General features: G+C 38.2%; 1 protein-coding gene across 9 annotated transcripts in view; it reads right to left on the bottom strand.

Annotated features, from left to right (window-relative positions):
• Window positions 1-12,344, bottom strand: part of fat1a (FAT atypical cadherin 1a) — an 81,882-nt gene that overhangs the window by 39,843 nt on the left and 29,695 nt on the right. For all 9 annotated transcript variants that reach the window (XR_015844603.1, XR_015844605.1, XR_015844604.1 and 6 more), the window contains exons 4-6: window positions 9,412-9,473; window positions 2,625-2,960; window positions 306-522 (exon numbers count right to left, since the gene is read on the bottom strand). Coding sequence is in view for 5 of the 9 variants with exons in the window: in XM_088302057.1 (XP_088158183.1) it covers window positions 306-522; window positions 2,625-2,960; window positions 9,412-9,473 (615 nt within the window). In the remaining 4 variants the exon portion in view is untranslated. The remainder of the gene's footprint in view (window positions 1-305; window positions 523-2,624; window positions 2,961-9,411; window positions 9,474-12,344) is intronic.

Raw genomic sequence — 12,344 nt, 5'->3', positions numbered from 1 at the left:
CACTTTAAGACATAAACCTAAAATGCATTTTAACCTTTAAAGTTGAATTGAATTCAGTGGTTCAATGTTTCAGTACTTTTCACATTACTTTCTGTTCTCCAACAATGATTTCAATGGCAAAATTTAAACAAAATTGTAAATCCAAGAACCATGCCTTTCTGTGACTTGTCCAGTCACCTTGCTGCAATCCGCTGAGGTGACTGGTCACAAAAATGGACCAACATATTTTGCTCAAAACTGAATATCCGCAAATTACTTTTTTGGGTGGAAAGTATGACAAAAACGTAATTTCGAGGGGTGGCTACCTGTGATCTCGAACCAAACGGGAACATCCGACGACTCGGTGGCCACGACGCCCACCATGTGCGCCACGGGGTCGCTCTCCATCACAGAGAAGGAGAAGGGCGACTCCTCGAAGACCAGCGGGGCGGCGTCTTCCGGTACCTCCGGTTTGGGGATCCACTCAATGTGTAGGCGACATGTCGACGACTTTTGAGGGCGCCCATTGTCCACTGCTTTGATCTGAAACAGTCAGGTAACGAGAATCTGAGCTTCTTGAAGATCAACTGTTTTATTGTTGTTGTTTCATACTTTTTACTTTTGAAAGTTAAACTTTCATTGTTTTCTACATTTTTACTGTCGCTAACAATTTTTATGGTTAACTTCTTTATGGTAGACTCTTGTAGACAGTCTAAAAAAGTTAAAAAATAGACCAAAATGAATCATTTCAACAATGAGCAATAACCTGTCGAATGGATTTGAAAAATCTGAACGTGTATGTGCTTGCACAAGTGTGCACACCCTCTTATACCTTGGGACGTGTTCCAAATTTCCCAATCAAATTCAAACTCATGTTAATGGAGCGTATGCACACTGCTGCCACCATTTAAAGTACCTCTGATTAACCCTAAATAAAATTCAGAGGTTCTCGTTGGCTTTTGCTGATTATTATTTTCCTCCTAGCAGAGGAGGGTTTGCAGTGGTTAATTTCTTGTTGTTTCATAGCAGAATACGTCTTTTAAAGGGACATTGGCACATAATATAATAGTTATGTTAAATTTGTGTGAAAATTCACGCCCCTAAAAGATTCTGTAGTGATTTACAGGCTTTTTTGGGGATGAAATTTACGATGAACTGGCACGCCACCTTTTGGAGCTCGGCTTGTTAATTTTTTCCATTTCAGCAATGAGGCAATCATTCTAATAATTCTTGGTTTGTCAGTTCTATTGTCTGAAACGGAGACCGATTACCACCAAAATTCACATAACGACTAATGTGAAAATATAAAAACGGTCAGCATAATATTTTGGATCAAACATAAGCCTGTATGAGCAAAAACCATGATAACCTCCACATAAACCTTGCCAGTCGCTTCTTCAATTACATAGGCTCGTTGTTGTGCCTTGGTGAAATGTCAAGGTTGGCCAGCGCACGACGGTAGGGAGGATAAGCAGTACAGAAAATGGATGGATGGATGGATAGAATTTGAAGAATTCAGAGCACCAAAGCATCAGCGAGGAGGCCGACTCCTCAGTCGAGTGTGGCTGCACTGGATGCATATTTTTTGCATGAGAAGTGTAGGGATTGCCCCCAAGTGGTCTTGAAAAAATGTAAGTCTTTACAATGGCGATTTTAAGGTAGACTTTTAATCAAGATTTTTTTACATTTACTAATTCTTTAATTTTTGCTTAATTTAAGGTTAATATTAGACCTGTTTTTACATTTTTACTGTGGTTAACTAAGGTTGATTTATCTTTTTTAATTAGTTTTACATGAGATGTTTTTTCAAGGTACAGTAGATTTTTTTGTGTTTAGGTTTTTTTATGGCTGTGGCAAACAATTTTTTTCATAACAGATTACAGTAATCTGTCGATTTAGTCGATTCATCTATAAATCGGATATTTAAAAAAAAAGACTTTAATTCCCATCCCTTTATTCAAAAACAGGACAATATTTCTTGTTTTTTTCCCCACAAAATGTCAGAAAATTGGAAAAGTGTTAATCATAGCTTTCCAAGGTAAAAGCAGATGCAAGTAAATCTTGTCTTATTTTGAAAAGAACACCAAGTTAATCAACATGCTCTCATGGAGGACTACAGAAATCTGAGAATATTTACTGGCGAAAGACTGACACTGCAAGCATCTGGACAATTTTAAAATTAACGAGGTCTCTAAAGGATTAATCGATTATGAAAATACGTATCTCTCATTTTGACGCAGACAAACATTTTTTTCGACGTTTTATAGGCAGTCAACCTAATGTAGACTGTTTTACATCGGTGAACTTGAAAACATTTTACAGTGGTTATCTTCTTTAAATTGCACTGTCTTTTAGTTTCTAAAAAGCAGTTTCTTTAGTTTATTTATTATCTTTTATAACAATCAAAAACACCAACATCAAGATATACATAATAGTGCTCTGTATATAACATTAAGGTGCAATATTGCAACTAATAATATATGGATGACACACAGGTAGTGATCTACATAATCATATTGATTTTTAGTCTTGTGCAGAGACTCATGCTGGAAGGAAATTGGCAGCTAATACAATCTTTGTTGTACCGTACCTCCCTGAGAGACTCTTACGGCGAGGGCGCCTATCTCCAACTTTCAAAAACTCACCGTGAGAATGTCGTACTCCCCCGCCGATGAGAACTTCTTGGATGACACGGCTCCCGTCTTGGGTTCGATGAAGAACTTCCCGTGCTCGTCGCCCTCCTCCACGCTGTACGAGATCTCAGCGTTGACACCGTGGTCGCGGTCGGAGGCGACCACGCGGTACACGGGGTCCCTCCGGGCGCCTGGACGCTCCTTCTCAGAGGTCCGCTCACGCTCGGGAAGTTTGATCTTGTAGATCTTCTCCAGGAACAGCGGACGATTGTCGTTCTCATCCAGCACTCGCACGATGACGCGCACCGTGGTGGATTTGGCTGGGACGCCGTGGTCGGTGATGGTGACCTGGGCGGGGGTAAATCAGAATATTACACCAATTTGAATTACTGAAATGGTTTTGGGAGCCAATGCTGAAAATTTCGAACCATCGGGAATCGTGCTCCTGGGGCACATGGTATCTAAGTCCTACTATGAATGATTCATGAATGTTTCTCAAGAATCAGTAATGTACCGCTCTTGGGAGCTGGCTTCTTTCTGGTCCATGTAAGAATATGGATGGATGGTTCCATTTTCAATAATATGAGTTCTGGTATCGACTGTACCATTAGTAGTTCAAAGGAGAAAAGTCATAAACACGTGTCAATATTTTATGTTTCCCAAAAATTGGTAATGTACGCCTTCAAGTGTCTGGCTACTTCCTGGTTGATGTTTACGATTTACACCAAAGTGACTCATTGGCAAAAATAAATGGTTAATTTGTTTCAAATTGTTATAATGTTTTGAAAAAATTAGTAATGTAATCATTTTAATGCTGGTTACTTCCTGGTTTGTGACGTATGGCTAGAAGGCTCAGTATTAAGGCTTGTGTGAACTACAGCATTCACCCCATAAAAAAATATTAAAATGTTCAAAAAAAAAAAAAAAAATATATATATATATATATATATATATATATATATATATATTTTTTTTTTTATATATATATTATTTTTTTATATATATTTATTTTTTTTTTGCACATTTTAATATTTTTAATGGGGGGAATGCTGTAGTTCACACAAGCCCTAATACTGAGCCTTCTAGCCATACATCACAAACCAGGAAGTATATATATATATATATATATATATATATATATATATATATATATATATATATAGTTTAATTCACAACAAAAAAGAATGGGTTCTTCCAGCACAAATACTGTTACTGTTAATACAAATACTAAGTTTGTGAAATTCTCTCCCGTATGGCCCTTGGAAGCATGCTACTTCCTGGTTCATTAGAGGGTTGGTTATATTTTGGCTCTGGGGTGTGTTACAATTGCCAAAGTGGTGAACACCCCGACTTTTACACAAAGAACAGATGCAGCTTTATGTGTCATAAACGAGTATTTTAGTCGGGTAATGAAAGAAAGTTAGTCTTAGGACAATTAAACACACAGTCACAGAACTGCTGGCAAGAGTCGCCGCAAGGACACAACAAATGTCGCCGCCGTTAAGAAGCATCTGCAGGCCACACACCATTTGCTAGCGTCATTTCAATTAGCCTGTTAATGCATTTGTTTGGAGCATCAGCAGACGGCACCATTGATACAAGCCCAACGTCTCTCTCGAGAAGGATTGGCCTGCTAGTTCTATTAGCTGTTAGCGTGCAACACCACGTTCACTGATAACGGTGGGAATCAACCTGGGCTCATGTGGCAAATTAGTGTTGAAGACAAGATGTTAATTCATTATTGTTATGTGTTTCATTGACTCTATGCATTCACAACCTCCGGCCAGAAAATGACAGTGTTCTAATTTCACAATAATGTTGCGTGGTTAGAAAGCTAGCAAGCAACTATAATAACAGTGTGTTTTTAATAGTACAAAAAAAACATTTACAGGCGGTTGATAATGATTGTTTTATTTTTAGTATTTTTATAGTCACTTCACTTCTTTAAGGTAGACAGTAATTTTACTGTGTTAGGTCAACATTTTTTTTTTTTTTTTTTTACATTTTGTAGTTAACTTTTTTATTTATATGTGTGACTGATAAGGACTGCTTTACTGTTTTTACACGGTTTTTCTTAGGGTAGACTGTTTCATTGTTTTTACATTTTTATAGGGGTTAAATTCTTTTAGGGAGACGTTTTTATTTATTTATTTATTTTTATAGAAGTAGGCCAGTTCATTCGTTTTACTGTTATTGAGATTAAAAAAAGGTGTACTGTTTAAGAATTTTTAGTGGTTCACTTGATTGTCTCCCAATTCAGAGGTTGCGGGTTCAATCCCCAGCCAGCGTGCGACAATGTTGAAGGTTCCTTGCGCAAGATACTGGAGCCCCATTGGCTTGCTTTCTCATCAGTCGGTAGGCGAGGGAACAGTGTGAATTGCTTTGAGTACCGGAGGTAGATACAAGTGACAGCCCATTTTTTTATGATAGGAAGAATTTTTTTTATCGTGCATTGTTTTGTTTTACAATGATGTTTTTTTTTAAGGAAGATTTTGTCCTTTTTCAGTACCCAAGGTAGTTACATTTAAAGTAGAATGTTTTATTGTTTGTACAATGGTTTAAATTCTTATAGTTCAACCTACATTTCACGGAGGCCAACCTCATTTAAGTAGACTACATTTTACGAGTAACAATGGCAAGCTTTTTACTTGACTTTTTATTTGCAACTTTTGCACATGTGTGTCTGAGACATACATATGAGGTCATTGCATCACGTATGGGTGTGCGTTTTGCATGGCCTGATAACACCCAGGTAGTGATCTACTTTGTGCTAAAGGCAGCAGATGTTCAGCCACCCTCCTCCTCTCATTTTCCTCCCCCCTTCTGTTGTTTGTTCTTTCCACTCTTCCCGGTCCAGGGACCTGATTCCTTAGCATGCCCCGGCATGTTCCACTTTGCTTCTCCCCCTCCCCCCAACCTCACCCATCCAGACCGACTGGCCTATCTGCTCTCTGTCTTTTTATACCCAGACACACGAAACGATCACCCCCTCCCACGAAGGGCCACCAATCGCCTCGATCGTCGTAAAAGCTAGCGACACCCCCCCCCACTAGCATCACTCCCCTAGGCTGGAGTTACCTGCCCCCGATGGTGTGCGCCCGTGCGTGTGTGTGCGTGTGTGTGTGTGTACGGTTTTAAAGGGTCGTGAAAGTGCAGTGTGAGAAAATGACTTCCGAATTCCAACACACACAGGCGCGCCCAAGTGCTCACCTCAAGTCGCCATGGTAGCACATGAACCTAAGCGTGTGTTCCTTTCATCTCTTTGAACTCTTCAATGTGGAATTCGACCCAAATTTGTCGGCGAAAATGAGCCTCTAAAGTAGCACTAAATTTTGCAAGAGTGCAGTTCAGTTCAGTGGGCATCTAAGCCTTACTTTTGACCTTGTCTTTGGCTTTTGGCTTTTTTTTTTGGGAGGCTCCAAATGAAGCATTGTTCAGGAGAATAACAATATCCACTGTTACAGAAGTTAAATTTTTCATTTTACTGTGGTTTTCTTCTCTTTCCACATGCATGACTATTTTGAATGTTTATTTTTATCCCATATGAGGACCAGGGGTTAACTTTTGTTTCCATGCATATGAGTGGATTTAACATATCTGTAAACTTTCTGCATTCTTAGTATTTTTTCACAGTGGTTACTCGTTTTGTTTCGTTGGTGAACTTGTTCAACGGTTTCAACATTTTTTCAATGGTTAACTTTAAGGTAGCGGTCTGTTTTTAAGTTTTTACATTGCTAACTTACATTTCCTAGTGGTTACCTTGGTTACGTTTTATTTTAATGCTGTCTATGTTATTATTTAAAAAAAATATTTTCTGTTAATTTGTTGTTTGGTTTTTACAGTGGTTAAATTATTTAAGGTAGTGTTGTGTTGATGTTGTTTTTTTGCATTGGCGCAATTTACATCGCCGTGTTTTTCAGTTTTTGCAGAGTATTACGCTGATTATTTTAACCTTTGTTCATTTTTAAAAGTCGACCACTGTATTGCTTTCATGTTGGTTTCACTTCTTTTGGGTTGACTGTTTATTTTTAATAGTGGTTAATAAGAATATTTTATTATTTGTACATTTCACAATGGTGAATCTATTAAAGGTAGATTGTTTTATTGCTTTGATGAATTACTGGTGTTAACTTTTAAAGGTAGGCTGTTTCATTGACTGAGTTTACATGCAGTCAATAAACCTTTTAAAACCTGAATATTGGCAGTATTCTGGTTTTTAAAAGCCATGTAAAGATGTGCAATAACCCGAATATGACCTTATTTGGGATTTGAAAATTCAGAATATCATGCCCGGCCGGGTTGCTCCTTTTCTAAGCCGAATATTTGCGAATGAATACATCGATCGCATTGCACGCGACACTCTATGCATGCTCAACCCATCGGAAATACACAAGCAGTGATAAACAAGACGAGCAAAAGCTAGAATAGGTACGACACAACACGTTTGGAGCGCTCCAAAAGTTTTCAAAATTTCTAATATCACGCCTGGGTAAATTCAACACCACACTTTTGTAGCGAGGAGGAAGAAAGGCTGACTTCTGCGTTTTATCAAAACGTGACTAAAAGCAATGCCTGTGTAGCCCATAGACGTATCTACGAATGGACAAACAATACTGCGTACTTGCCATCAGGAGAAGTGATGAGACGTCAGCCATCTTAGGTTTGGAATGTCTCATCTTGCCTAATTTGTATACATGGATTTCTGAGCGTCGTTTTAACGTTATTTCTTGTCTTCACGGCAAGAATTTCACCGTATATGGCACAGGGTTATAGGATGGAGGAGCGCTACACGCACATTTCGGTAAGAATACAGCTATAATTTTTTAACTCTATATAATACTCCGAGTGCTACGCAAAGATTGTCTGCATTGAGTTGTCAGAACATCAACAATGAAATAAAAGCAAAGCCCGCACAGACAAAATTCACTGCGAAATGTAAACCTAACCTCTGTCAGTCACAATTCACAGTACTGAGATAATACAGTTTGAACGGTTGATAGAAACAGTGAAATCCGTTCTTTGGGGGTGTGTCATTACTGCATACAGGGATCTTAGCGTAACGTGTTTTCAGCTCAAAAACAACAGGGGTTGTCAGTAACCGTGGCAATGTAAGATGGCTGCCCTCTGGCTTCAGCCGCCAGGGGCCTTTTGTAGTCTATCCATATATACGGCCGTGGTGTAGCCACCGTTTGAGCCTGGAACTGATTACTTCCACTAAGACTACACTGGAGATAAGGTCAATGTTTTTAAAATGCATACTCACCGTTATTAGTGACGTACCGTATATTCATAGTCCCTCTATCCAACTTTATGGATTCTACTTGGCCTCTTGTAACTTTGTTTTTTATCACTTTTTTTAACGCTCTCTGGGAAATTGCAAGTGAACTACATTCTACTGTTATAATTGATACATGTAACACAATCTGAGGATGAGAAATAACGCAGCTCAGGCAGCAGATGTACAAGCAGCTGAACGCCACAGCTCCCGACTGTAATTAAAAGCTCAACAAGAAGAAGAGGAGAAAAAAAAAGGCAATTAAAACGGCTCCATTATCAACTTGGGTTTGTGTGGCGAGGAAAGATGGCGCGGTCGAGGTCAATTAAAAGCAAGGAGTATAAAACATAGATGGCAGCTTCCTGGTGGAAAAAGCAACCACTGCTGATACATCTCCATCCAAAAACACCAAGTTTAATGGTTTATATGATTTATGGCCCTGCAGCTATACCCGAAGAAGACACCAACCTAAAATGAGAGAAAGGCTCTATCGTGTTAAGCACATGATTCTAAATGTTTACGCATGATAACCTGGACAAGAGTTGGATAGCAAGAGCCTCTCCAGAATTTGACACAAAAAAGAAAATAATCTGCACTCCAAGTTCGAACCTTTCATTACATTGGGTAGATATGTCTATCAGAACTTGACTCACAAAAAAGTCTCAATAATCCATGCTATCAAATAAAAGTCTGCAATTTTGGTTTAGTAGCAGCCTCACAATATTGTTTTCAAATTCAGCCAACGCAGAAAGTTTCACATCGAAATATTAAATTTTACTCCCATGTCTATCATAGTAACCCACCAAAAAAGTTGAAGTCATTTCCGAAAAGGCACATTTTAGTTTAAAGTGACAATTTTAGAGTAGTAGCGCCCTCAGGATTTTTACACAGCAACATGTATTTTAATAGCCATGTGTCTCATGAGTAAACCCGTAAAAAAGTTTCAAAAACCCATGTTGTAAAACAAACAGGAAGTCTGCCATTTTGGACTTTACATATTATTTTTAAAATTCAGCCACCAAAGGACCGTTTCATCGAGCAACAGGAAATATAATAACGATATCTCATCTGAGTTGACCAACAAAAAATCTCAAGAATTCCAGCAATAAAACAAACTGGAAGTTTGCCACTTGGAATGGTAGCGAACAATCACTTTTTTTAGCATGAGATTTAATAGCAAAGTCCATGACAAGTAGAGCCTGCTTGCAAAAAAAAAAAAACAATTCCCAAGAACCCTTTAAAAAAAACAAGAAAACAAACAGGAAGTCTGTCATTTTGATTTGAAGTGCCAATTTGGATTCGTAACTCCCTGATTAGTTTTTTTTTAATTCAGGCCGCAAATGGCAAGAAGAAATTTACTCTCATGAAAAAAAAGTCCTGAGAGCATGAAAGACAGGAAGTCTGCAATTTTGGTTTGGAGTGTCCATTTTGGATCTGTAGTTTCCTCTACATTTTTTTTTTGTGAAAATCCGGCCCCTAAAAACAGTTTTCCTGAGCAACATGAAACAATCCATCATGCCTTACCTCAAGAATGTGCTCGTCCTGCTGCTCCCTGTCCAGCTTCCTTGATGTCGTGGTAACTAAGCCTGTAGGAAGAAAAAAATATCATTATTATACTTTATTCCGAAATAATGCAAAATGTCCCGAAAAATATAACTTCAGGAAACGATCTGCAAAATATGCACAGGGGTAGAAGTAAAAAAAAAAAAAATTCCCACTGTTAAGAACTTTTGGCAACTGCCAGACGAACACGTGTGAAATGTCACAAAAGCCTGCAAAAAACAGCCCAAATAGCTTAGTTGAGGAGTAACATTTCATTCTTACACAAGCTGAACAAACATGACACCGAATAAAATGTTCAAAACAGAGAAGAGACGCAACAAAGTCATTTTGCTCTCAGAGTGCAAAAATGTCCAGTCAAAACGATGCTGTTCATTTTTTAGTTCAATGAAATGGAAAACCAAAAAAAAAAACCTCACTTTTGCCTCCACATTTGTTCGACAAATAGTTTCTCTTTTTTATCGAGACCCTAAGCCCCCAAAACATACAAATAAGAAATGACCCATCTGTGTAATGATCTTAACGTTACACTCTCCAAACCAGAATGCAATCTGCGAGCAAATTCCCACACAGACTAAACCAACAAAAATCCTTTTTCATGTTTGTTACACAACAAGTCTACACAAAAAGCGAAGTAAAACAGCGACGCTTAACCCATTCACAAACACGCAGACTAAAGAGGCAGAAAATCCGCCTAAATGGCGACGTTCACAGCGGCATCTCGTGCTCGTCCTGCCAGCGTTAATTGTACCCGAGCATGGAGTAGACGAGCCAGCCCGGACCGCACCAAGAGCTGCCCCGTCGCCGCACCGCGACCCGATTAGCATCAAGCAAAGGATTTCCGAAACCCCAAAAGCCAGCGAGGAGCGCGAGGCCCACAACTTACGGTTGCCCAGAAATAGTCGCAGGCTCAGCACTGCAATTAGGAAAACACAAGCCGGCAACTCAAGCTACCTCTCCATTTTCAGACTTTCCGTTTTGGCTCTTTTTAATCTTCAACATAAGACTACTGATTTTCATTCAAAGGAAAGAAAAAAAAACAACAAATGTGCTTTCTTCTTTTTTTATAACCTCCACTCGAAAAACAAGATGAATAAATCTCTGTTGTGCACAATTATGAATTTTAACCCTGATGGCACAAATAAAGCTTCCGGTTAGTTGTCCAATGAGAAGCGCACATTTTTTTTTTTGTGTTTTCAATCCAATACACTGTGAAAATTGTTGTTGTTAAAGCTAAAATCCATCCACAAAAGTTGGAACGCTGACGAAATGCATTTTACTCTAAAAAGATAAAACACAACGTTGCAAGGGGAGAAAAAAAATGCCATTTTCCTAGTACAAAGTTATAATAGCACAAAAATAAGTTATCATCTCACAAGACTAAAACTGTTTTTTCCGAATATGATGATTTTATGGGGTAAGAAGGTCACGAGCATCTGAGAACAAAGTTGCAATGCATGAAAAAAGTTTTGAGAAATCAGTTGTAAACCTTAACTGTGATTTGGGTGTAAGGGAGTAAAAAAAATGGTGTCACTTCAAGCAAGTGTTCAAAATCTAGCCTGGCAATGGCCAAAGTCTGATGCAGGGACACACTTTCTTGCTTGTTATTGCGTTCTATGTGGTTTTGTTCCACACATTGACTGCTCAGGATGCGCAGCCAAGCCAAACATCTCACACAATACTTTCATCTATTTTCTATTTCAACAGCCTGAATGTTTGATTCCTATATGGCTTTATTGGTCCTAAAATGAATACTTGCGAAACAAAACCGGTCCTTTCATGCAAAGGATACGTTACGTGGCTGATCCTAAAAACTGGAAAATGATTGGGTTGACGAGCCAAAAAAAGTCAGCACTTCCAACACGCAGGCCTTCCTTTTGTCCCGATGCACACAAAGGCCATGGCGAGGCGTAATTACAGCCGTGATAGTCAGGCTGAGGGGCGGGGGAAAAAACAAAAGCCAAGCTGGGGTGGAGTTCTGTCCTTGCACGAAAAACGGACAAAAAAGCTGGAGAAAATGGAGGCCGGCGGGGAACTTAAGGAGTTCGGGACATGGCTGTGATCAGAAATCCGAACAGGACATTTAGCATTAAGTGTGGCCGATTTTTTTTTGGAATGATAAGAGGAACAATTTGAATTAAGTTGATCTTGTATGAGAGTCACTGAGGCAAGAAAGCTTAATTTTTTATTTATTTAATTTTTTTTAGAAAATCCACAATGTTACTAGAAAGGCCGTACTTTTGCGAGAACATGTTTATATTTTTCTGAGAATTTGTTTTATGAGAATAAAGTCACAATATGATGCAAGAACAAGAGAGATTTTCTTTTTTTCCCCCACAAACCGTACTAACGCGGGAACGAGAAAACTTTCATGAAGAAATGTATTTATTCGAGAGAATCCTCATTTTATGAGAATAAAGTCCTTTTGTAAAAACAAAAGGTTGGACCCCAGATGAATAAGCAAATTTGAAGAAAAAAATAATTATATTTATTCAACTGTGTATATAGTTTTAAAAAGAAAAAAAAAAAATTTTATAAAGGAAACTAATTGGATAGACACAATATTACGGGGGAGAATGTGAGCAATTTTAATGATTTACTGGAATCTGAAATAATGAGAATATACAGGGAGTTGAGAGAATTAAGTCACTGTTGTGAGAATTGTTTTTCTTTATTAAAAAATAACAACAACAGCAACACAACAATGATGCAAAGTTAGTAGGGAAAAAAAATCAAAACAGTACGTGGGGAATAAAATGACAAGAGTGAGTCATTTTGTCACAAACTCAGAATATTGACATTATTAAGACGAGAGAATATTTTTAATATTCGGAGGGAAAAGTCTACTTATTTTTTTAAATTTTTTTTTAATGCAAGATTTGCTGTTTTTGTGTGTT

The sequence above is a fragment of the Idiotropiscis lumnitzeri genome, chromosome 8 (assembly GCF_059441095.1).
Source record: "Idiotropiscis lumnitzeri isolate Australia: NSW breed Sydney's pygmy pipehorse chromosome 8, RoL_Ilum_1.0, whole genome shotgun sequence".
Taxonomy (NCBI): Eukaryota; Metazoa; Chordata; class Actinopteri; order Syngnathiformes; family Syngnathidae; genus Idiotropiscis; species Idiotropiscis lumnitzeri.
Note: the sequence above shows the minus strand (reverse complement) of the source record. Positions and strands in the feature narration are given on the sequence as shown.